Source organism: Pleuronectes platessa, chromosome 6 (genome assembly GCF_947347685.1).
Source record: "Pleuronectes platessa chromosome 6, fPlePla1.1, whole genome shotgun sequence".
In the NCBI taxonomy this organism is placed as follows: Eukaryota; Metazoa; Chordata; class Actinopteri; order Pleuronectiformes; family Pleuronectidae; genus Pleuronectes; species Pleuronectes platessa.
This window is the reverse complement of record NC_070631.1, coordinates 19,585,249-19,612,746: the sequence shown is the minus strand read 5'-3', so window position 1 is coordinate 19,612,746 and position 27,498 is coordinate 19,585,249. Positions and strand designations below refer to the sequence as shown.

Genomic DNA, 27,498 nt, shown 5'->3' with positions numbered 1-27,498 from the left:
CCGTTTGTTTGTATTCCCTCATGCTGCTGGCAGTGCTGACTACATTATAGGTGTGAGGTAATAAGCAGCGGACGTGAGCAGTGTGCAGAATCCTAATGTTCGAAAAACCCTTAATAAGGCTTTCGGGAGGATTTTCATGTATAAACAAATGAGGGGGGAAAAGGTGACTCCTGGTTTTGTGGAACACCTTCAGAAACCTATGAAAAAACTAAAATGTTTATATGGAGCCCTCAATTTGTTTAAGCATTATGAAAATCTGGATTGGACATTTTACTGTTGAATAAATCCAGTTGATCTTGATAAAATCAATTTGGAGAAACTGCTGGTCCAGTTTTAGTTTGAAAACTCCAGGACTGCGTTTTAGTCTGGACAGGCAGCAACGGAGATGTTTGGAAACGATGACGCAGACACTCACAACCACTTGCAGAAAACGCTGTTTTCAAATAATAACATATAGTTGTATGAATGTTGCCTACGATGCAAACTCAATTGGCTGGAAACCAGGGAGCAATTGGCGTCACAGTTCCACCCACACCGTTTGATTGGCAGCTGGTAAATGCAGCGCACATACAGTAAGTAATGAATGATAACTAATGAAGTTCTTTTTTAAATTAAACTTTCATAAGATTAGTCCTTTGCATTCCAACGTTGAGCAGACTGGACCCTGTGAGTGTTAATCGTCAGTGGATGAGAGGGGAGAGATGGAATGATGGAAGTGGAGGTTTACTGCTGATGGAGGATGAATGAGATCTCTGCTGTGTATCGACGTTGCTCTACAGCAACACTCGGCTGCAGGGAACCACAGTGAGGAGATCAACGTGGGCTGCGGCGGCAGGTCATCTGTAAAACACACATGTAGGTGTGAGAAAGTGTGTGTGTGTTTCTCTTTTCTGTTCCAAATATCCCTCGCATTCTCTGCCATTTTCCCCACCTCTCTTCTCTCCCCATCTCTCTTTTCCTCTTGTCCCACTCCTCCTCCTGCCTCTTCCTCCTTTCCGTCGCCCCCCTCCCCGACCCAGAGTGAGGCCGTCTGACATCATCACCGCGCTGCCGGCTCTTGTTGTGATGTGGAAGTGGAGACGTGGAAAAGGAGTAGCTGGCACCTCCCGCTGATGCTATAGTCTGGCTGCACCGCGGTCACCATGGCTACATGGCCGGTGTCGTTGTGTTGCTGTGGTTACGCTGCTACTGTGATGTTCCACAGCAGCTGTGAGCCGGGGCAGGGACACAGAGTCAAGCTCTGTGCTGTTTAATGTAGAAATGCAGGTATTTTACCAGACCGCTTTCTTCCCACTCCCAAACAAGAAATACATTTTTGTATGGTTGATGTTAATTATTGATTGTTGCTTATATATTTAAATGCTTTTAACGTTTAGAATGTATTCATTAACACCTAGTTGCTTGAGGTAGTCCTTAAATATATATTTTTTTTACCCTGGGGTAAAATCTGGGTTCATTTACTTACTTTTTCTGAAGCTTTTGACCACATCTTATGCTTAGAAAAGGGCCCAATAGAAACCAAGGCACAGGGGAATGTTTGAGAACAGATTATCCTACCAGCTTCTTAGCTGTTGCTGTCGCCACTTTCTAGTATAAATGACGACGGAAGCTATTTCTGTCCAGAGCTAAATCAACAAATTCATTTAAATGCAGTGCTGTAAATGTGTACTATAAATGTAATGCATTAAATCACGTGATGACCTAACTGCCTCGCTGGCTCCACAGTTCCCCAGTCCTCTCTGAGCTCTTTCATGTTCTCAGCAGGAGGAAACTCCAGCTGGTGCCTCAGGCCTGTTGTAAAGGGAAGAGTTACTGTACATGACGACAGTGGTGATCTCCCAACGTGCTTGTTCGTTGCATTTCCTTGTGGCTGTTTCATAGTTGTAAGCCTGTGTTGCATAATTCACAGTCCCATTCTTCCATTGTGCAGCACTCATTAGGATGGATCAACGCTCTGTGGTGTTTTGACTGAGCGGTCGACGACGTCCCTCCTCGCTGTCTGTCCTCTTTCTCTTTTTCACTCTGCGCGTTTTCTTCTCTCTTCTTTTACACATCTCACCATTTTTCTAAGAGATTAGTACATAACTCAGGTCTTTGCCGTGCCACTGTCATAGTTTTGTTCATCTTTTCATCACAACGCAATAACTGAATGCTGCTTCTCCATGTGCAGTTGGACTCTGGGAACTGTTCATGTGTCAATTCAAGCGTTTGGCAGACTACAGCCGGAAAACAGGTTCAACTTCAGCCTAAATTTCCACAATCATTCCACACTTCTATTTTTAACAGATTTTTTTGACCAGATATTGTAAAATAATCGGTGCAGGCATCAGCCACAGACTGCTCATAGTCTTTCAGGGCTGTGCAGGTATCTGTTTGTTTCTGTGCATCTTTGTTGTCCGAAGCTTTTCATATGACTGCTTGCACACTTAAAATGTTTTAGATAATTATGTAATGAACTACAGATCAACAAGAAAGGAGGAACCTTTTATCTTGCTTCCTTTATTTATACAAATTTTCCTGTGCTCCGAAAGTATTATCCTTAAATCAATCCCAAGAATAATCTGCCTCGTGGTCGTCCCACATAAAGTCATAACAAGAAAATCTAGTTGACCTTAAAATCTGATTTAGTAAAACATTCATTATTCCTGGCCCACTGCCATATTTAACCAGGTTACTGTGTTACAGACACATAAGCTTCATATGATTTCTGCTGCTCAGTCAGACTCAGGTATCTTTGGAAATATTTTAAACAACAGTTAAAAACAGCAACATGGAAATCATCTTATTTTTAAAAAGAAAATATTGATTTCCAAGGCAATATGCTGAACTTTTTTAAACTTTTGATATTAGGATTCCCTCCCGTATTAAATACAGAGAGTTTCTTTTTAACACCAGTGACATTTGCTCGCAGGTTATTACATGCTCATGCAGAGAGTTTAACCTGAAAGAAGCTCAACCCCTTCCTTTCTCGATTCAAAACAGCTTTTATATTCTCTATATCTAGTCTGCATATCTTTTCCTATCTGTTGAATGATGTAACTGGGATGAATAGACAGGACCTCTCTGCCCTGCTATCTCTCTCTGATCACTCTGATGTGCAGGTTATGTCAGAGATGCTGAGCGGTTGTGACTGTATCGTAGAGTTTTAATCTTACTTTAATTGTGCTTGCGTACTGCTGCTGAAAAGTGCTGCAGTGAACAGAACTTCAACTTCTAATAACATTGACATCTCTCTCCACACACATTATGGAACGTTATCTACAGCTTTTAGTTCCCAGAATTTGCTCAGAGCAACCCAGATAATCCATTAAGGTGCATATGAAGATTTAAATTGATTCTAGTGAGTTTCTTATTTTTTTGCTGCCAATTTCCACTGTCATCTTTCTGCTGTTGCTGTCAGATTTGGTGAAAATGCAGTGAGAATAACCCTGTCTTCCAGTAACAGAACACATTTTTGGCTGGTTATTGTGTCAGAGTGGAGCTGTGGGTATCTGTAGCCTGACTGAGCAGAGAAGAGAGGCTCTAATCTAATCACACACTGACTGAAAGATAGGGATAATAATGTGTTGTCCGTGGTGGTGGAGGGACTCATTGTCAGACCACCCAAAGAGGAAACTGGCTGTAAGGGTGCCTGTGGTAACAACTGCTGAAGAGAGGAGGAGACGTGAGGAGAGGGAAACTACCTAAAATGACAGAAAACCATCCTGGAGGAAAAATATTTTTCACATCAACTTTGACTTTGTTAGTCCCTGTCCCATCTTCTAACATGGATGAGGCATGGTTTATGACCTCTACAGCAGCCAGCCACCAGGGAGCGATCGAGATGAAATTGGTTCACTTTTGCCGAGCTTTCATGGCGTCCATCTTTATAGTCTATGGGTAAAATATTCAGAACTTTACAAAACTAGAAATGGGGAAAAAACATACTTATGTATTAATTGACTGATCTGAGACCCAGGAAATGAGTCTCTCAAATTAATCGTATATATTTTTCATGAGACTTTACATGATTTAAACCACCAAACACCCTGCTGATATGCGACAGAGACTTGACATCTTTTCTTATCATAGTTATGAAGCTGCAGCATTGACGCCTCCAGCAGCTTTAATTCCATTTCCATTTATACCTATTATGTTGAATCAGTAGAGGCACTTAAATGCTTTCCCAGAATTGATCTCTCTCTCCTCGTGCCAATATTTGAACTGAATAAAACAAAATGAGAGACCGGGGAAAGCAGAATGAAGACAGCGAAAGACAATAAAGTGAGACGTGATGGGATGAGAAAGAAGAGAGAGGGGTGGGAGAGTTGGGAGGGGTGGGAGGGGTATGAGATGGGGATGGTCACGCTCGGTGGACTGGATGATGCTGTAATCCTACAGTAAGAGAGATTTATCTTTGTCCTTTTGTACGAAGGCAGAGGACACCAGTTCTAGAGAGCCCAGTTTCACGAGATCACAGCCACACTGTAGGTTTAAGCTGATAGAAGAATCTATTCACAGGTAAAGAGACTTTGATATGCAAAGAGATGCAAATTTGGAATTTATCAAACCTTCCAAAACTAAATATACGATAGGTTCTATAACCATTAGATGGCTTGTGGTTTCTACAGATGGACTCAATACATCAGTGTTTCTTCTCAACGAGTTCAAAACATTCGAGACATAGACTATAGATACATGACCTCTCCCCAAGATCGCCTCCTGGTGGATGGCTGCATAAAAGCTCATAAAACCCCGCCTCCTTAATATCAGTCAAAGTACACATCAAATAAATCATTCTCATAGATGGATTCTGTCATTTCAGGTAGTTCTTATGACACGTGATGTATGTTCAGGTGTTCGCCTTTGATTAGATATCTGATGCTGTAAAAATGATTGACAGCCAAGAAGAAGAAGAGACGGGAGCAGGGTACTGCGGCACAATAACTCTGTAGCTGCTGCACGGGCTCTGGCTCTAAATGCACAAGATGGCAGCTTTCACATGGGTGATATCGAAGCTTCCTTTCTGGATGATGGGGGGAAGTGGACACGTGTCATCATATCTTTATATACATTCTTTGATTCAGTAGGCACATGGAGTTCTGAACTCAAACGATTCAAAGCTTTCATCATTTCTTTACACAGCAGTGTCATGTCAGTGTTTCTTTGAGCCTTAACAAGCCTCTTATTTATCCACAATAATGAAAATGAATATTAAGAAAATCCAAACCAGAAGAGAAACAACATCAAAATGTTGAACAGGATTTTGGTTATTTGATGTTGTTAAGACGGAACTGACAATTTCACATTGACTCAGGAGTTTAAAGTAATAATTTAATATCAAAACCTCCTGATAATTAAAAGTTAGTGATATATACTTTTAAAAGCTTAGCAACCACTAACTGCCTGAAATATAGTAAATATAGATACATGGAAACTTTAGTGAAAACTGAGAAGGAACGTTGGCCAATGTTACACCATCTGCTTCTTTTAAGACCAGACTAAAGCAGCACTGCTTGGCAAACAGGATCTCAGTGCAGCCACTTTACGGATGCCACCACATAAGATTTGTGGCCTGAACTTCAAAAAGAGTTTCAAACTGTTTCCTCTCAAAGACATTCAGTTTGTCAGCACGTGAAAGTGCCTGCAGAGGCTTTTAATGTTAAAGAGAATCCTTTGAACGTGTCCTTTTGTCAAGGTCTTTTCCTCATTGAAGGTTTGTCCTCTCCAGCTGCAGCACGGTACACTGTCCTTCATGGATACCAGCATTCAGCGACTATGCACTCAAATGCTCTGCGCTCCCACTGCAATGGCCTCGAGGTTAGCCGTCAGGGCAGATAATGGAGGGAATTACAACATCACTGCAGCGCACAAGGCCGGAGCATCACTGGTTAAATGGTCAATATCCAACCTGATACAGATCATTAACCTGCACATGTACCGACTTTGCTGCAGGAAAACTCGAACACAGTTTAAGATGCTGAGAGTCCGAGGAGGCAGCTGTGTGAACACACAAACAGAATAAAACAATAATTGACCTAATTTATGAAGTCTCATATCTATCAATCATCTCAGATTACTTTAAGTTCTTCCAAAAAAGGCTTTGGAAGTTCCTCTGCAATAAGCTTTAAAGTAAATAGCAAAAAATCCTCCCATGGCAACAGAGCATGCCTGGACTTGAAGCATGTGTGATCATAACAAGGAAATAGTCTCAGGGAAATAGGACCTAATTAAAAAAAATAAGAAGAAAAATCTAACGTTTAAATTTAGTTTTTAATTAGATAAATTCAGTGCCACTTTATTATGTGAACTTATTTGCACTTAACTTTTAATGTAAAGTAGTTAAAGCCTGCTTGAAAAGTCAACAAAGCTCCTCTCAGACATGCACTGATATCAGATCGTCCATATTTTCTGCACAGGAGGTGCATGTGTGAAATCAAATGTCTGAGTGAGACGCTCTGCAGTTTCTACAGACTTTCTTCACTTGGCCTCCTAGTATGAAGTCTGTGTCACATGGAAAAGCAGTGTCACACATGTAGAAGACACAGACGAAGATGTCGTTTTTGGTGATAAGAGCTGGAGTTTGAGTGTTGTAAAGACAATCACGTGATCACCGCAGGTTAATAGGTCACTTCCTCCCTCTGTCTGCTGCTCCCGGCTGCTCCATCTCACGCCTGAATAATGCGGAGGATTTGTTGCTGTTGTGAACGCGTCTGTGCAGGAAACCTCCCGCTGCTTTGTGCCTGTGTGAATGGCAAACTGCCTAAAACGATTGCTTTCTTGTCTCAGACTGCTGAGACAAAAAAATGCATTTCATGAAGTGGCTCAAGTATCATTAGAGGAGGAAAAACACATTTTGGTGTGGTGAATAGCGACATCCATATAAATTAATATTGTCACAAGCCAATAGGGGTTTATTGAACAGAATAGGATGTCAGAATGACAGTTGGCTGCCTTGTTTAATTGGCTGTTGAGCTCGGACAAGCCAGCTGGAGTCAGGATTTACAAGCTATCTTAGTTGATTTCCCTCCCTGAGTGATCTGTATGTGCCCATAGCAGGCTGGTGATTCCCTCCCCTGTTCTCAGAGGGCGCGCTACAGCAAGTTCCTGTTACTCTGTCAAACTGAGGTCAAAACTTAATGGCTGCCTCCTAGTTTATCCCAACACTGATTTGATCAGAGCAGTGGAGCAGAGAGAAGTGGTCTATAGTGTGCGTGAGTTTGAGTTTTCCTTTCCAGTGTCTATATATGTGCCAGAGGCTTCTCCAGAGAAATGTATTGCAACAGAGACAGGGAGACACCCTGGCCTTTAAATATAACAAGTGCATGGAGGGTTGAAGTGTTTTCACTGCTACAAGATTGAACCTGCATTCATTTAAAAGTAGAAAAAAAAACATTTCATGCTCACCTCATTATTTCATTATTATTTTAATATCCTATAAATGAATATCTTACTCTGCCATGTTTCCTCCCAGTCTGTCCTATATACCTTCATTCTACTCATCTTTCCTTCCCTCTCCTCTCATGTCTCCTCCTCCTCTTGTAATTTATGCAGCTGTAAACATTGTAGTCCCATGGGAAAGATTCAGTTTGCAGACACCAATAAAAACACAAGAGCACCGCATTATCTTCTTGTTCATTAGAGTCGTTTATCTTTGATCAGGGATGTTGTCTGTTCTCAGCCCACTCCTCTCGTAATAACTTCAGCCAGGCAGCAGGTCGATAAACCAGCCTGTTAAAAGCACATTAGGCTCATCTCCTAATTCAAAGCTAATATACGAGTGCATGGATGGCATTTATTTGTGTGTGGTTGTGTGGCTGCATTAACATCTGTGTCCATCACTGTAGCCACAATAATCAGGCCACAGCAGCCTGAAACTGGGTCGAATCAGGTCAAACTGTGCCATGTGGAGGATATTTGTTTTACTCAGTTTCCACTCGCGCTTGTGATTTAAATATCGACGCCACCTCAAACATCGTCGCTCATTTACACAGGGGTGCTTAAAGGAATAGTTCATCCAAAATATGAAAAGTCAGTAGTGCCAATAGTGGGTGAAGGGTTTGAGTTTCAGGGGCAAACAGCTGATATAGTGCAATCAATCCTCTCATCTTACTCTCGACAAAGAAGCAGACTTAACAAAATGCCCATTCGAAATTCATAATATTCAAAAATAACTGAACACCATAAGCCACACAATTTCAGCAGGTCTTTTTGTTAATACTAGTATCACTTATCTTAAGTGGTTAGCCATTCCACCTTGTGTGTGGTGCTGGTGTTTGATCAGACTGTCGGTTTGTTTGGAGTGTCAGACACACCTAAAGATCACCGGAGCCCTGACATGTCCATCAGAGCTGAGCTTTGTTCTCCTGTTAGTGAGATCAGACCACCGGTTATTATTCAAAGCACAAAGGACACTTAGTCCACTTTTATCCAAGTGGAGCGTGGACTTTCATGTGGTTCTCTATGGCACGGAAAATTATGTACCAAGGACCCACTGTTAAGTAGCCCACTATTATTAATATTATTATTATATCTCATATTTCTAGAGCTGACCTGTCCACGCTGACCCCTCCTCTTGCTCAGTGTCAGCTGGGAGTGGCTGCAGCAGCTCCCTGCGATTCCAAAAGGACAAGCAGGTTTAATAATGGATGGAGGATATTTTTTAGATACTTTAAATTAATGCTTTGCTGCCATACACACAGCGTGACACTTGTGACACGTATTACAAGGAAATAATTAGTCTTGTTATTTTAATATATCTGCAGCTCAGTATGTGCTGTCTCACACACACAGACACACACTTGACATATTTGATGCAGTTCACGTTGCCAATTACTGGAAAACCAAGTCAACCTGTCATACACGCTCGATTTCTCTCTCTCTCTCTCACACATACGCGCTGTGATATTCTGCTAGCTGTCACTGCTGACTCGTTCATATGTCCCAGGTGTTAAACCACATAAGACAAGATCCAGACTAATTAAAAATGCTTATAAAGAACCCACTCCCCATATGGAGGTCATATGGAAATATGGAACAAGTCAATGATGAGTAACATAAGCATATGTGTGTGTATGTTTGTGATGTTTCATTAAGAATAACATGTCTACTGTAAGTCACCTATTTGATGTCCCTCCTTTGCTTTTTGTTAGGTTTTCGTTATTTACATTTTTTTTTTCACGTGTTAACAAAACTTTGTCTTTGCCTCAAAACCCCCAGCTTGCAGTTATGAAAAGAAAATGGTATAACCAAGTATAGTTTTTGATATATGAGAAAAAAGAACATATAATCATCCTATTGCTACATAAAGTGAGATAGAAGCTCTGTTACACTTATTTCTTGCCGATTTCTGTTTTATGACCTTTACTTTAATATATACTTCCCTTACTTTTACCTCTCAGTTCTGACTCTGACTAAACCTGATCCTGGCGATTATGAACTGTAGGATGATTTAAGGTTGAAGATCAGGGAGGTGATACCACAGATGATGCTCTCTATTTATAGGCTGTTGGCAGGATGGGTGATGTGTTGTGGTTGGCTGTGGCACCCTGTTTCTCTCACACACACACACACACACACACACACACACACACACACACACACACACACACACACACACACACACACACACACACACACACACACACACACACACACAGATGGAGAGCGTGTCTGAATGTGTCTATGTATTCAAACCCATATGGTTTCTCTCTGTGAGTGTTGAGAATGGTTGCTGGCAGGTCAGGTGCCTACAAGTGAGAAAAGGGGGAGGGGGTGCCACAAAACCTTGTTTAACCTGGTTTTATGACAAATAAATACATTGACATTGAGAGCGACTCAAAGCATAAATACTGTTCACAACAACTTTAAACACATATTTATCTGAATCAGTTTGACTTTAAGATGTCTGCATCTGTAAAATTGCCTCCTTTGTGGTGTTCCACTGAAGGGTTAGGGTTTGTTACTTGTGTGATATTCACAGGCTAGCTGGAACTGTGGCAAGCTGCTGATCTGCTTTTTTTTCTCTCACTTTATTATGAGTTTTTTCTCATAAATCAGGACCATATTTTCGAAAGCTCCAATGTTTTATTTCAATATGGCCGAAATACTCCATCATGTCCCCTTGCAAATGGCAATTTCTACTTTTGTCTTTCTCTTTAGCCAATGCTCTGTCAAAGGACCTGCTTTCTCCATAGTCTCTTATATGAAATGAATTGCAGCCATCATTCATTGTAAAATGTTGATTTTTTTCTGTGAGGCACAAACTTTAGTCACAGCTTAACTCCACATGTAGCTCTTAACCTTTATCAGCAGGAGGTAGCAGGTAAGAAGGCAGCAGGGTCGGCTGTGCCATTAGCCTGCGGTTGGGATCGATAGTGAGGGTAGGAATTAGATGGATGAGATGTTTTAGACTCGCTCTGAGTGAAGTTTAGATTCAATGTCAGAGCAAAGTAATTGAGACCTGATGAGAAACCATTTTGTCCGAAGGTTTCGTGAAAGGGGACAAGGGATTCTGGGAAACCAGGCTGATGAAACCCAAATTGCAGACTTTTTTATATGACTATAGTGCTTTTACCTTGAAACAGGTACAGGAAGTGTTTCAGATATTCATGTTTATGTCATATTCAACAGATAAACATTGAGACTGTGGTGAAAGACCATGTCAGTGTCTATTTTGCTGTCCATGTAGTTCGTGGAGAAAATAGGCAAAACCCCGACTCCCTCGAAGAGCAGCAGGGCTCACATGGGGCACAGGGAGTGTAGCTGCTCTCACCTAATAACAGGGGCTCCACAATGAAAAGGAAGACATTCAGTGGCGCACTGCTCATGCATGTACTGGGGCAAGGCCGTTACTCATAATCATTTTCATCTTATATTAGATACTAAAAGATTGCTTGACACATGGACCCAGAAATTATCTGTTCTCACATGGATGTTAGTGCCACTGGGGGTTTCAGGTCAAACAACACAAGAGCATTGCAACCACCAATCACTTTAGTTGGACCAATCGAGCAGTGTATGGAAGGAGGCGTTTTGTTTTCAGGTTCTCCATTCATTCCATTTTTCGGGATATATCAGCCAGGCGGGAGTCTGCTAGGGGCCGAGCAGTACAGGAAGGGATACAAGGTTCATTTAAAAAGTTCACACACTAAGAAATCACACAAACGTCTAAGAGGATAAAGTGATGACATTTTATATCCATTACATTATTCAGCACATAAACCAAAATATAAAGCTTTCACATTAGCATTCTAGGGGGGGGGGGGGGGGGGGTTTGTGTAGGTAACTTCTGGGAAACATAATGAGACACAAACCCATGAATCATCCTCACATCTAGAGATGATAATATCGAGCAGCCCCGCGGGTTAGACAAGTTTTTCCATGTTTACAAGACACACAGAGATATTAAATAATACATCACATTCTGGACAGACTCACACTGCTTTGAAAATATATATACATACTATTATTTTTTAATATATGCAGAAGGATTATTATGGCTCTCTTGTGCAGAGAGAAGGCACACAAGAGCTCGAAGATAATTTAGTTTTAAAGGCTGTAATAAAAACAATTCTGTGTTATTTTCCCTTTTATAGTTGTGTTAGAACATAGACTGGAGAAGCACACTTTTAGCAAGAATGTCAAACATTCCTGTAATTTAATCCGTCAATTTTTATTAGGATGCATAGCAGTGCTTAATTACAATAGTGTGATGATTGAAAAAAACATTTAAATGCTTAATAATTAACTTTAAAACAAAGAAACAATCAGTTTAGAATAGATAAAACAATAAAAACACTTAACAGGAATTTAAGCATAAACTCCCAAAACAGAATCAGGAAACCAGGAAATGTGGTATGATTAAACTACATTTTTAGCTTTAATATCAAGGAAACTACCATAATACTTATAATAGCGCCTGTTACAGTCCAACGTGGATAGTTTTCATATTCAGATACGGTATTTAAATAGAATTAGCTTCATGATACGATTCAGCTCTTTCATCTCAATATTGGTCTGCATATTGTTCCGTTTCAGACTCATTAACACAGAGCTTTCTCAATACGAGCAGGTAAAGTGGAGGATGAGAGCTGTCTGAGCTGTTTTCATGAGTCATGATTTGTGTTTTCAGATGTGAGGCTGCCTCGTGTCGACAGCGATTTAAGAGTCTGCATGGGCTTCCTGCACTTTCTTTGTTTTTGATTTGTTTCTCCCTCAGTCCAACCACCTTCCTTCCTCTCCTCCTCCTCTAATCTCTGTCCATCTTTCTCTCCCCCTCTCCATCTCCGACCCTCTTATCATTCACGGTACCCACACCCGCCCCTTTTATTTCTCCTCCCACCCTCCCTTCCTTCCTCCTCTTCCTCCTTCTGTCATTTCATTAATGCGTTGCCATCAGGGTGCCTTGGCGACAGGCTGCAAAAGCCGTTGCTAAAGCAACCTATTATTCTGTGGGTATAGAGGCGTTTTGTTGGGGGGGTCAGGAGGGGGTGTAACTGGATGCTGCTACTCAGATTGGTGCAGCATTTTTTTAGCAAAATAAATGTATTTAACAAATTATGAAAAGGTAGTATTAAGTCTATCATTACATGTTGTTGACCAGTGGAATTAGGCTGATCTTATGTTTTCAGATTTAATGTGTTAACCAAAACGTTTCCTCTAAAATAACGTTATGATATCAATGACTTGAAGCTGTTAAACTGACAAACTTAGCAAAAAGGCGCTGTGCTAAATATTTTAATTGTCCTGACGCTGTTGGCAGAACAGTCCATTGTTCAGTCTGCCAGCTTAATTAAAAATTGATTTATAACAGTCATAGTAATTTAGACAGAAAGGCTCCATCTTTTTTAATTTGAGAATCTTGTGACAAATTACATTGTATTATTATTATTTTTATTATAATAATTAGCCCTTTAACGAACATTTAAGTACAATAGGACCCTGAGGAAGGATTTGGGGGGGAGGGGAAGGAAGAGAGATTTCATGTCTTCACATACCCACACACACTACATTTCAGGAATACATTACCACATACACAGTACACACCATGAATAATTCAGATCAATACACACCATTTAGGAGGGGGTGCTCATTTGTGCTAGGTAACCTACTAACACACTGCCTTAATAAGCAGTGTCTGGAAACACACACACACACTGGCAGACATACTCACAAGCTTTTCCTGAAGTGGCTGGAAGTGAACAGTGGTTCTGCTAACAAAGAACTGGAAATCCTCCCTCCTCTGGTCTCTCCTCTCCTCTCCTCTCCTCTCCTCTCCTCTCCTCTCCTCTCCTCTCCTCCTTCCAATGTTGTTTGTCGTCTTGCTTTGTGTGTTTGCATTGTGTGTTTGTGCATTTGTGTGTGAAAAGCCAACGTAAACAGAAGAGGAGGAGGAGACTGGTTTTGTTTTTGTTTTTAATTAAAGCCGGTTGTTGTGTTGATGACTTTTGGAGAGGAGTTAGAGGGAAAGAAACATGGCGATAGTGCAAGGAGGGATAGTATAGATTCTATTCCCATGTAGAGAATCATATCCGTAGCTGATCGTTCATGCGTTGCTTTGATGCTGTGCTAATGATATGCTAATGCTATGGTAATTGATCCTTCACTCTCTTTGCTTTAGCTACACAAGCAAACGGGTGCACGCTGAATCACTGCTGTGTTACATCATTCCAGAGTTCATTTTGCACACCTCTTTATACGGCAACAGACATGACGAAAACATTTAGGAACATGCCAGGCTCAGATCATGTTTGTGACACAAACATCCAAACAGAATTCGCTCTTTGTGTCAGATAGCAACATCAGGTTATGGCTTCAGGTGATTTACCGGGAAATGGTGGCTGAATCAGTGCAGGCTCCAGGATCCTCTGCACATTTCATTAAGCCTGCAGCAGATTGATGAACACAGATTTTAACCACCTCGCGAGAGGTGACAGAAAGATGTTAGCTTTCAGGTGTAGTAGAGCTACTGCAACAAACAAAAAGAAAAAAGCAAGTTTCAATTTAGTGCTCATGTTTAGAGGAAATTATGAAGCGATCACACTCCTGAGGAGTGGATAGAAAATACTATAAGAATAATACCTTTTATTAATATTGCACCTTTTAAACATTATAAAGTGCTTCAGGGAGAGGGCAAATTCAAACAAGAATACAAAACATCCAAGACAATAAGCAAATTAGTAGAATGCAAATAAAATCAAAAACGGCAAATGATATAATACAAAATCTAGAATCAAAGACGGCAGATGAAATTATAGAACATTATATCAATGTAAGTCATTTCAACAAACAAAAAAACAATCACAATAGTAAAATGTTTGCAGTTCAAAAATACCTCGTAGCACCAATATAAAATGACACTGGAATTACTGTACTTGGTCACAAGAGTGTATTGATCCAATCTGAACATGATCGATACAGACAAGATGGGTTTTCCCTATGAGTCAGTCTCAGAGAGGGATATAGTTTGTGCTGTTCCACTTCCTTGGCTGATAGGAACCAGGGGAGAAATAAAATCAACAACACTTGATTCGTATCAGCCTCAGTCTGCTGGATCTTATCTCCCTGACAACCCGAGCTAATTGAGAGAACAGATTATTGGTTTACAGTCAAATAATTCTCCATCTCTCCATGTACTGTATCCGCTTCAAACTGTATTTTCCATAGCTCCTATAATAAAGCATTCTGTAAAATTTGTGATAGTACAAACCCTTTTGGTCAATGTTGAACTTGTCCGCCTACATCGCATGCAAAAACAACTCAGCTATTATCTCTTCATTACTGTCTCCTCCCTATCACCCTGTTCTTCTCTCCCTGTGGACACGAGCAGTGAGGTCGGTGCAGCTAACTAGAAAGTTAAAGCTGACATCAGCTAATGTCTAAACTCAGGAGTAAAAATGCTGCAGTGTTTCACATAATCCTGAATAAGGTTGTTTGTATGACAGCTTACAGGGAACTGACTGTTGAAGTCATATTCAAACCTTTAATGGAAGTTCATCTGTGTTTGTGGTGTCAATGAGTCAAACAGTTTGATGGTTTTGGGATCACACATTCCAGTCTGTTTCCATCTCCTTCTGTGTGAGTTAGTGAAAATCACCTTACAGGGTGAAACTGGGCATGTGGGGAAACATAATACACTATCTATCCACTAATTCCAGTCGACAACCACTCATCTTATGGGCTTCATACATGGAAGTGTAAAGGGATGGGGTACTGGGTATGGGGGTGAGATTCATTCATTCATTTCTGTTTGAAAATAATTTTTCAGACTTTTCAATTGTAACTGTGATGGAAGACACAGCTCAGTAATAGAGCAGATCAAATAATTCAGCTGCAATGAATGGAAATTATAAAATATAAATAAACACATTTGTAGTAACAGGACTAAACCATGGGAAATCATTGGTACAGACCTTTCTTAGAAGCTGGAAAAGATCAATTGAATTCATTTGAAACTGAAACGTTCATTCCAATCCTTATGCAGCCCACAGAGAGGCTTTATGCCTGAAGCTCTGTCAGTAAATGAGCTGTTTATTTCCTAATTCAGCACCAGTGGGGCTGTTACAATGTGTTCACAACATGTGTGTTAAAGTACCAGACTCTGCAGTGAGTGTGGAGAAACACTGTGAGTGTGTATTAACGGGCTGAGCAGACAGGGGATGTGCTCCTTATCTGCTCTGCACCGTTGTAGTCTAAGCTGCTTTCCTATGACTGGAGCGAGAGCTGCTTAATGCTGCATTTGCATCCAAGGAATTCAGTAAAAGCTGTTATCAAGTGTGACTAAGAATAAATATAATGTTATACTCAGCTCACACTGTAACAAGTCCATTATTAGTTTTTTTGTGTGCATGATTGGATTGCTTTACCTTGCTAGATGGTAGGATTTTCTTTCATTCATTTAGCTATTTATTGGCAAAGGAAATTAAAAAATAAACCCAGAGGGATAAAAAAAACAAAAACAGGATGCTTAGGTTTCCTGTCCTCATTAATGAGCTGAATTAAGACATTGTTAGAGCTAATTGTCTCTGCCGGTGTGATTTGTTGTTTTGTAGGGGCCTGGTGCAGTTTAATTAACTCCTTAGGTCCCTGCAGTCACTCTTCTGTTCCCCTCCATGGACACACCCTGAGTGTCATGTTCTTTCAGGCTGAGACTGGCCCCTCGCCTGCCGTTGTGTGTGTGTGTGTGTGTGTGTGTGTGTGTGTGTGTGTGTGTGTGTGTGTGTGTGTGTGTGTGTGTGTGTGTGTGTGTGTGTGTGTGTGTGTGTGTGTGTGTGTGTGTGTGTGTGTGTGTGTGTGTGTATCTGTGTGTGTGTGTGTGTGTGTGTGTGTGTGTCTGTGTGTGTGTGTTGCCGTATGCACTTCAAATAAATCAATTTCCAATCCAGAAACCCACACTCTCTTTCTGCACACACACAAACACACTCCTTCCTTCAGTATTCTAGCATATCTGATCTCATTTCGTTGTGACTTTGCAGTGGGGAGCATTTTTCTTGTGCCACTAACAGACAAGGGAGTCGGTAGTTGAGAAGAGAAAATGTAACATCACCAGTGACAGTGGTTTCATAACAGGTCCTATCTTATTTTGATCATCAGCGCCACCTGGCAACCTTGGCTATGTGCAGAGCTGCTGGATGGATGTAGTTAAACAAATAATGTAAACTTAGTTACTCCCTCTAAGCAAATGTTGTATACATGTTCTCTGTTGGTGGCAATTTGCAAAGTCACCACCAGATGCCACTAAATCCTGCACACTGAACCTTTAAAATACTAGCTATAAAATTATTGTGATCGTTCACTGACTTGTAAAAGGAGGAAGGATGCTTCTTTATAACCCACAATCTGTGTTGAACGGATATGATCCTCTACGCGATGTGTGTAAGGCTTGACAGCTTGACACCCTCGACCGTGGTGTGAAAAGATGATGCTTGTTTTGACATTGGTGTAACACCTTCACATGCTGGGCAACTCACTCACTGCTTGTCGCCTCTGCTGTCGCTTCCTGTTTACATCCATACTACTACGTTTTCATCGCCTTTTCTGCAACAACCCAATGGTTTGTGTTGACGCTGGCACGTGCATTTTTAGGCCTGTTAGTATTGACAGGGATTCAAACTAATATGGAGCCAAAATGCCTGTGTGGACGGAGATCGTTTTAGTGTGAAAACACAGTTTGCATTTGAAAACAGAGTCTTATGGATGAAGCCTCAGTCAGTCAGATTAGCCGAACGCTGACTTGACATAATTATACAATGTGATCGCTGGTTTGTGCTGAGATGATGATTCTGTGCTGTCGGCTTCCAAGGGCACGCCACAACCAGTATCCTTAAATATTGTAATGCTGCTGCTTGGTTCGCTTTAATAGTGTTACAGACTTCTGCACAGCAGGAAATGAGAACAATAAAAGAAAAACACCAGTTAAATGGACATTTACCCCTAAAGTCCATGTGAACACACTGGTCCTCTCCTCTTTGCTGTGTGGCTCTCGGGGGTTAATGCTTGGTCGGTTGAGGTGAGACTGTGCACTAAAAGCAAATCTGATCTCTCAGCTGCTTCCTCTCCCATTGTCACAAAGCAATCTCATCTATTGTCATTTAACCTGTGTGACAGGCCGTAACCAGAAGAGGCTGTTAAAACCATGTCTGTGTGGAAACCACATCAGCACACTGTAAAAAAAAAAAAAGATGATGCTTGTGTCACCCAGACGACAGGACTCATATCTTAGTTCAGCAGTTTTGAACATGTTTAGTAAGTGCATTTGCAGCTGTTATTTTTATTTCCATATTTTGTCTGATTAGGCTGATTAACACCATTATTTCTCTGTGTCAATTTTCAGCCATTTGAATTAACTTCATATCATGACATATAGGAATTTTTCCTATAGAATGTCATGCTCTGCCGCTGAATCAGTTTTTAACACTGTTTTCATTGTTTTTTTGTGTTATTTGTTTTCTGCTAACAGGATCCTAACCGGGGGTCAGAATCACAGCGTAACCGCGTGACACAATATGCGATACAGGGTCCGTATTAATGCTAATTCTGTATTAATCTAAATATGGCAAGACAGTTGTGAAACGATACATCATGATATCTGGCTCGGTAAAGAATATACAATCTCTAATGGGGTAGATTGCAGAATTTGTGTATTTCTTTACTGAGATGAAACAATGGTCAAAAAAGTGAATAAAGTCCAATCTCAGTGCTTCTTTTAACAAACACACTGTAAATTGTCAATGTCGTAATGTTTCATCATTCTTATGTAAAATAACCATAAACTGTCAAAAGTCCAAACTGACAGAAACACTTTATTAGAGTAACTTTTTTAGTCTTTAAAAAATGTTCACAGAAATATAGAACTATACAATTTAAACCTCTATATTTAGTTTCCGCATATTGATTATCATGTCTGTCGAGTCAGGCGAACGTTATATTGCTGCATCGATATATTCATAACCTTGCAGAGATCATATCCAGAGTTTCCACATCAGTTTGTATTGTTTCACAATTCGTACATTCCATGCAGCCAACCCGTCAACATTTCCCGCTGTGCTCCTCCAGACTGTGCTGACTCTCCTCGGGGTGTTTGAGCAGGTCTGTCCGTGTGTTTGATCCCGCCCTGCTGTCACGCCTGGTTGGGCAGCAGATCAGATTGGACTGGGAGGAGGACAGTTCTCACCGCTGTGCCTCCTCATCCATGATGCAGGAACGACAACATCTCTCACTTTCTTTCACTCCTCCTTTTTCTCTCACTCTGCCATCACAATTGTTATGTGTCTCTCTTTCCATTTTTCGCTGTCAGTAACGGTCTCTCCCTCTTTCCCTCTCCTGTCTGGATCAGTTTCCGTCCATCCACGAGCGCGGTCGGCCAACGGGGGACCTGTGTAGCATTTCTGTCTTTGAAAATCTATCTACCTCTTCATTCTGCCGTCTCCATCTCTCCTTTCATCCTTTCCCCCACGTTTTCTCAAACCCGTCCATCTCCCCTCCCATAAGCACTTCTCCTGTATAGAATTGACAGTATGGGTTTTGTCGAATTCAGTGACATGTTGCCTGACAAAAGCTTCACTGCAGCTGCTGCAAAGAGCAAAGGACGCAGCCAGGAGCTGTTGAATATGTTATCAGATAACATGGAAGTCAACCTGCCATCTCATCAGGTGCAGGGCCCAGTGTGAGTGTGGGTGTGAGTATGTGTGTGTGTGCGCATTTTATATAATTGTGTTATATGATAATGCATCCAGTAGTTTTTGCATAATCCTGCTAACTAACAGCAGACAAAAAAAAGCAGACAAAAACAAAACCTCCTTGTCTGAGAAGTAGCATCTTAGTAATAGAAGTGACCCAAAGACACACAGTTCAGCAGGATCACCAATTCAAACTTTAGGAATCATCATATTTTCTGCTCTAGGCACTGGTTCCCCAGTTGACTGTAAAAGGAGAGTTCAGGCAGTGGTTTTCGAGCTGATGCAACTTGTAATTGGTGGCAACTCTGACAGGCAATTTCACAATTGTTTAACACACTGAGTCAGCATATTGTGGCTCAGGCTGTTCAGGTAAGTACTTGTCAGTCGATGCTGCAATTTTGTATTTTACAGTGAGTAATGTCACAGTCAGGGCTATTCAGTGGAGATCTTTGATAAAAATCTGACAAATAACATATTGGTATTGGCTTGATATGTTTGCAAACATGCACAACTTTACTTTACTAAATTGCATATTTTGTTGTGTCCAATGTGTTTGCTTTATAATTATGTTATTTATGATAAAGACATCTTAAGAAGCATTACATTAAAGATATGTATCATCCGATATATTGGTTGATCAAATATTTTGAACCCCTATTAGCATCGGTTTCCATTGATCAGGCTTTCCACATCAGTATTTGTGTTGTTTGCAACTTTTGGTCTTGCTGGTAATTCAGCAGTCACTCATGCAAATGAAGCTCAGTGTGATATTCAGCCTCATGAGCTCCCTCTCAAGAGTCTAGTGCGAATTAATTTCCGTCTAACTCCATCCAGGCCCTTCTCTGCATGTCAACACTGCTCAGCTGAAAGCCTGATCCACTAGGACCCAAATCTGTTTTTAGGCTTATTGATCAGTCAGTTTACTTCCATTTATAGACTGTTTGCCCCCTGAAAAACTAGGAGACCAGGACATGGAGGGAGGAGTGAAGGGAGGGACAAGAGGGAGGAGAAGGACAGCGGGTGATGAAATATTAAACGGTTGGGAAATATCCCAAAGAGTGATGAAGAGATAAGAGGGAGTGGGATGAAGAAAGAAAGGGCAGAGGTGATGAAAGGATGGAGAGAGGTGAGGCAGAGTGGGACGAGGTGGGGGTAAAAAGAGCAACAGAGTTGTGGAAAAGAAAAATCAGAGAGAGAGAATTTATTACCCTCAGTGTTTAAAGGCCGCAGTGATTGAACAAAGTCACTTCAAACATGCACTTTATATTTTGGGAAGACAATGTTAAAAAAGGACCCAAGTATTATTTATTTATATTTTTTTTCCATCCTCCTCCCTCTCTCCATCTCTTTCTTTTTTTTGCTGGTGGTTCTTTGCAGCGAGAGTAGCTTGTTTCCATGGGAACGGACAGAGCCAGATGAGCTTCGCTACTTGCACTGCAGCGTTTGTGTGTGTGTGTGTGTGTGTGTGTGTGTGTGTGTGTGTGTGTGTGTGTGTGTGTGTGTGTGTGTGTGTGTGTGTGTGTGTGTGTGTGTGTGTGTGTGTGTGTGTGTGTGTGTGTGTGTGTGTGTGTGTGTGTGTGTGTGTGTGTTAGGCCTGCACGATATGAGGAAAATCTGCGATGTGCGATACCATTGTTCAATATTGCGATGAGATATGACTTGCGATAAATAAACAAATATTGAAGTGTGCATATTAGCTATACAGTTCCTGTCTTTCTGCTATAATAGGTACACTGCTAACATAGACCCCAAACATTGAATAGCCTATGCCCACTGAATAAAGAAATGAAATAAATTATTTTATTTAACTTTTATTGAACAAAGTGCACAACATGAACACCCAACGAAGTTTAATTTCCCCTGCTCTATTTAAAATATTTTCTTCTAAACTGAACAAAACCATTGAACTCTTGAAATAAAAAAATATCTGGGGGAAAACAACTTAAATAATTAAATAAATATAAATTAAACATGGGCATGGCAATTTAAAATAACTAATGTCTCCCATTACAATCATCAAGGCCCTCGACTCCGCCCAACAAGGTGCAGAGATCTATAGTATGCGGGGGAAAATTGAAATAACTAAATCAAGATACAATCAGGAAAAAAAAAATCTACCCTTATGGCAAGTTATTCTTTAGGGCAAGTTCTTGGCCAAGAAAACCAGCATGTTGACTTTGCTGGGTTTCAAACATGCACGTTGACATGTTACCACATTCCCTGATGTGCTGAATAGCCTCTCAGAGGGTGAACTAGTGGCAGCTATACAAAGATACCTCCGAGCTAGTTTGCTCAGCCTTGAGTAGGTGACCTGGTGGAGTTTCCACCAAGCCAAAGGGTCTGCCTCACTGTCAATGGTGGGGGACAGCAAGTAGCTGTTAAGTTCAGCTTCAAGAGCTTGCTCCAGCTGCATGGAAGATGCGGTGGGAGTGGTGGGGCCTGGACTTGTTTTGAGCAAACTGCCCAATGATCGCTTTGCCTTCTTGTTGCTGGGTGGATCCATGCTTTGGGCCTCAGTGTTGTCAGAAGGTGTTCCCTCCTAAAACAGAGAGACAATTAAGAATACATAGAAAAATACACATGTTCCATTCACATTCAGATAATGCACCATCTGATTACAGTTTGTGACATCTTGTATCCCACCAGTGCTCATGTCAAATGTATAACCCAATTACCTTCCGTGCTGTTTCTTTCATTTCTGACATCACCCTGGTCTTGATGTCTTGGACTCTTTCGCTGCTGATGTAGCTGACCTTGAACCTGGGGTCCATGAAGGATGCAGTGTCCAGAAGTTCTTGTGTTGCTGGGTCATCATACTTTGTATTCATGTAATCCAGGATTTTCACTTTAATGGTCTTGGTTAAATTGGTGTCATCTTCCTTTTCTGCAAGAACTGATGTATTCAAGAGATGAAGGACTGGTTTCACATATGAAACACTCACATAGCTTTCCCCGGAAAGAGCATCAGTAAATACTTGCAAAGGGTGTAATGCCAGGTTTACAGACTCCAGTACATCCAGGTCCTGCCAGGAGGGAACCAGATGCCGTGTTTTTCGGTCTGCCGAGAGGACATTAGATATGGCTTGCCGCTGCTCCAAGATCCTCTCCATCATCTTTTGCCTCGAGCCCCACCTAGTTGGGCATTCTGTGATGAGTGAGTGCTCTGGGAGGTTGTGCTCCTGTTGTGCTTCTTTCAGTGCCATCTTCTGCTTCCAGCTGTGGGAGAAATGTCCCACCAATTTTTTACAAAGCCCAGCAGCACGGGCAATGCGGCTGTCATCTTTAACAGCATTTTCTGGAAAGACAGGAAAACACATGAAAAAAATATTAAAACCTACCAGTAATCATTGTAGCCTAACTGCAAAATCTAACAATTTTCTAATAATTACAAAGAAATAATTCAGAGACTGCATAATTAACTACAATTATTACAAAGTAATAATTCAGGGACTACATACTAGTTAACTACAGTAATTACAAAGTAATGATTCAGGGACTAGACAGACTACCATTATGTGGCATGTAGTAGTAGTTTAACTTGTAGGCATGAGCTCAAAATCAATAGGTTACAAAACAATAGACACAGAGGTTCTCAAAAAACAAAAAACAATATAAAATAATAACAATAAATAACAAAAACAATAATAAAACAATAATATTACAAAATAAGACGGCAATAGATAACAATAATGCCACGTAAAGCAAATGTATTAATTTACACTTACCGATGGCAAGATGCAGCCTGTGGCCAAAACACTGAAGTCTGACCCAGTGGTTGAGTTCGGTGGCCTTCACAACGTTTGACCCGTTGTCGGTGGTGATGCAAGCTAGCTGCTCTTCCCGCAAATTCCAGCTGGTCAAAGCCTCACGTAGTCCACACGCAATGTTTTCCCCAGTGTGTTCTCCGGGGAAGTAGGCTGTCTGTAGACATCGCGTTTTCAGTTCAAAGTCTTGATCCAGGAAGTGTACAGTGAGGCTGATGTAGGGCTCTGTCGTTCGACTGGACCAAAGATCTGTGGTACAGGCGTAGTGTTCAATTTGACCCAGTTCCGATTCCACTGTCTTCCTGCATGTGTCGTACATTTTTGGAATGGCGACTTGGGAAAAATAATTGCGTGATGGAATGCTGTATCTTCGGTCCAGTTTCCTTATCAGACTCACAAAACCATCTTTGGTCACTGTGTTTATAGGCATCATGTCCTTAGCCAAATAACGAGTTATGGCCTCTGTTATTTCTCCGTGGCGTTTGGATGTTTTCTCGTAAGGAGTCACGCACGCAAAACTCTGAGAAATGGACTGTTGCAAGGTTTTAGATTTGCTGCTACTCACCGTTTTTGGTTTTGTGGTTTGGCTAGCTTTGAATTGTTCGTGTAGTTCTTTATGGTTGTGTTGCAGGTGGTGATGGAGGTTTGTTGTATTTCCTCTGGAAGTTGCCACAGCTGTTCGGCATGTTTTACACAGTACCTGTGTTTGTAACACGTCGTCGCTACGGAATCCAAAATAACTCCAAATTGCAGAAGTGCAGTTCTTTTTCACCACAAGGTCTTCGTCAACCACATTTTCCTCGCTATTCTCTCCTTTCTCCGCCATCGTGTTACATAGACTCGCAGTCGCCACAAAATTAACACCAACTAATTTGAGGGTGGCTCCGGAACACATAGGACCCGGGGGAACATAGGACCCGGGGACGCTGCCGGCGCCGACGGCTAGCTGTTGCTTCATCTGATTAGCCAAATGGTGTGAATGCATGGCGCATGTATCCAGGGCTCCATCTGATAGGTCAAATGTTCGCATGCTGGGTGTGAATACATGGCGCGTGTAAATAAAATGATTTTTATTCATCGCGTTTCAGGCATCTTTTCCGATGTGTTAACCGCGCATGTTCATATCGCGATGACGATGAAAATACGATTTATCGGTCAGCCCTAGTGTGTGTGTGTGTGTGTGTGTGTGTGTGTGTGTGTGTGTGTGTGTGTGTGTGTGTGTGTGTGTGTGTGTGTGTGTGTGTGTGTGTGTGTGTGTGTGTGTGTGTGTGTGTGTGTGTGTGTGTGTGTGTGTGTGTGTGCGTGCGTGCGTGCGTGCGTGCGTGCGTGCGTGCGTGCGTGCGTGCGTGCGTGCGTGCGTGCGTGCGTGCGTGCGTGCGTGCGTGCGTGCGTGCGTGCGTGCGTGCGTGCGTGCGTGAGATTGGTCTTGGCTCTAAAGAGAAGGAACGATGATGATTTATGAGAGCCTGATGCACTTGGCAGACACTTGGATGAGCAGAGGATGATGCGTGTGTGTCAGTTGTACACGGAGCAGCCCAGTGTTTTTGTTGGTTGTCATTAGCTCCTACGTTGGGTCCATGCTCCATGCTTTTGATTTTCTCTTTTTGTCTTCGCCTTTGTCTTAGTTTTCATATTTCCGTTTAAGCCCTCCGGTGGCTCTCTTTCTCCTCACCTCACAGCTGTAATTCCCCACTCTTATCAGGGTCGATGTGGTAATTAAAATCACTATGGGAATTATCAACATCACCATAGCAATGGCAACTGGGTCATCTCAGCACAAGAGAGAGAGAGAGAGGGGAACTGTGTCATACAATATCCTAGCTGTTTGTGTGCGTATGTGTGCACGTGGCTTCTTGTGTTGAATTGTGTTGTAACTCTGTCCTTGTTTACAGAACTTATAGAGCTTCTGTACATCGGACATTTCATTGTTTCTACAAATGGTGGTTGAGGTTTAGAGATAAAATAGTGATAATGAAACCACAGCTGTGTGATAGAGGTGGCCACGCTATTAAAATGATTGACACAACACATTTGTTTTGTTCAGCCACCCCAAAAATATTTTCTCAGATACACTCTGCAGACACGGATGAACAACATAAAGCAGTTACTGACTTTGGCTATTAGTGACCGCCTCAGGGGTAAAACGGTCTGAAATTGAAATGTGAACTTTTTATCATATCTGTTGAAATCCTCTTCATGTCTCGTTTGCATCAGTAAATGGTACAGATTGTCCTTGTGGGAGATTTTTGACATTTTTATTAAATATGATGTTATTACCAAGAGAGACCTAGTTCAGCTCATAGATCGTCCGTTGGTGTCTGAGAACTTTGATGACCTGAATGTCATTGCTACCGTTCAACTACTTATTCACTTATTTATCATTAAAACAGTTAATTGAAAAGTAAGGACATCGTTCTTATTTCTAAGTATAAGTACTCTCCTCACGCGCTCGGTTTAGTTCCAGACCAATCTTCTTCTGCATCTCTTGTACAGCAGCTCATTGTCAATGTGCTGTCATGTCCTGTCTTACTAATGAGACTCTGTTTGTGTGTTTGTTGCAGAACTCCCAGAAGAAAAGAGGAGCACGACCCAACAACAAACCTGACAAGAAGCTCGGTCCACAGGTAACACGCACACACACACACACACACACACACACACACACACACACACACACACACACACACACACACACACACACACACACACACACACACATACACACACTGCTCTGTTTATCCCCAGACAGTCCAGCGAATCACTAAGATATACTAAGATTTTCAGTAACTACACACACATCAACACACACAAACACACACACCACCACCACCAGACGAAAATAAAAGGTTACATTGCGGAATCATGAGTAACTGTGTGTTGAGTTAAAACACCTGCAGGACGTGATGGAGAGAAAGAGGAGAAGAGTGCAAAACAGTAAAGATGAATAGAATTGGCCGGAGCAACTCCCGTTGCACCCGCTAGAGAAGGCTTAGCGTTCAAAGACAATAATTCCTTTCTTGTATCTAACTCAGTGTGACCCCACGCCACACCAGAAAGAAACACATAACAGTTCTTGTGATGCCCTTTCAGTGTTTTTGAATATCTTGAGGTGGTGTGTCATAAATCTGCCCTGTCACACTTCTTCGAGGAAAACAACTTACTCTGTCTGGTTCATGCAGATCTGCAGCCGTTACAAGACTCCTTCACAAATTGTCCTTCTCAACAAGGTTTTGGCTAATGTATTAGCAAAGAGTTGCCTGTGTTACACATCTCGTAGACACAGTGGAGGATTATTCATAATTCATCTGGAGTTGTGCTTGTGTGATGAATTTAAGTCCCGTATCAATCGTAGAATAGCAATAGAAGAATATCCGGCTATTCAACACAAATGATGCACTTCGCTGGAGTCCCTCTTGCCTTTATCATTTAACCACGTGTCCATAAGGTGGACACTACTCTACTTTTCTTTCTCAGACAGCCACCATCATGTTACCCACCTTTTGGCTAGAAAGATGGAAAAGAAAATTATAAGAAAGAAGAGTGGACAATGAGTGATATTGAAAGAGTAGACATTTTGAAACAAAGAAAGGATGAAGAGCTTGAGAAAAAAGGTGACATCAATATTAGAGTCAATACCAAGGTGTCTCTGTGTCAATTAGTGTTAAATCCACTGTTCTGTATTTATTGCCAAAGGTTATTTATAAAATTGACAGTAATTTGCTATTAGACAGTAAATGTGTTTCTCAGGATCCTTTTCTTCATACTCATACCAGCAGATTCACTCAACTGTAACAAATAATAATAATAAAATGCAGATAAAAAGTCAGTCAGTTTTCAGTGCGAGTGTTGCCGGAGGTGTCATCTCTACAGATATTTGACATCAGCTGAAGCCTTTATTTCCTCCGGTGTTTCAACATGAGCAGCTCATTATATTCTGTATAGAAACTCCATGTAATATGATAAAGCATTTCCTACAGCGAGGTATTGAAAGTGAGGCATTATTACAGGATGTCCCAGCTACGGCGCTAAAAGATGCAGTCAAATAGCAAATGTCAGTTAGCATCTCATTTATTCACGGTAAGATAAAGCTTTCTCCTATCTTTTAGCCGAAATGTATCATGAGGTAGCTCAGCATTTATGACCAATAATTCATGTCATTTTATGGATTATGGTTTGCACATCAATCTGATGAACGTAAAGATGGTTTTAGCTTTTGACACAGTTTGATGACCTGCAGTTTATACTCGGCTGTGATGAATTAGAATCATGGTTCGATATGATCTGGATTCAATAAAGAGAATCTGATTAAATAAAATGTAAACAATTAACATTAACATTATTGATGTATGTGTAAACCCTGGAGCAGCCCTGCGGCCTCTAGTGTTTGACTCACTAATTTAACTTCACGCAGCAGATTAACACCTTTTTTTTTCACATCCTCCTTAAATCAGTAAGAGTTAACATGTAAAACTTCACTGGTGCCACCGAACAGAACTGTCATGTCAGAAATTTGCGTGTTTGATCCCTCAAGTGCTTGTTTGTTACCTCTGAGCTCTTGACTCTGCTGTTTGTGTCTC

General features: G+C 41.3%; 2 protein-coding genes across 2 annotated transcripts in view; one reads left to right on the top strand and one right to left on the bottom strand.

Annotated features, from left to right (window-relative positions):
* soga1 (suppressor of glucose, autophagy associated 1) overlaps positions 1-27,498 on the top strand; it is an 88,197-nt gene that overhangs the window by 29,433 nt on the left and 31,266 nt on the right. Inside the window, exon 5 of the mRNA XM_053424554.1 lies at positions 25,483-25,545. Coding sequence (XP_053280529.1) covers positions 25,483-25,545 — 63 coding nt within the window. The remainder of the gene's footprint in view (positions 1-25,482; positions 25,546-27,498) is intronic.
* On the bottom strand, positions 20,953-24,075 carry LOC128442219 (E3 SUMO-protein ligase ZBED1). Its single transcript, XM_053424555.1, has 3 exons — positions 22,883-24,075; positions 21,833-22,452; positions 20,953-21,696 (listed from the first exon to the last, which is right to left on the bottom strand). The coding sequence occupies exons 1-3, from the start codon at positions 23,997-23,999 to the stop codon at positions 21,295-21,297; spliced, it is 2,139 nt and encodes a 712-aa protein (XP_053280530.1). The 5' UTR covers positions 24,000-24,075; the 3' UTR covers positions 20,953-21,294.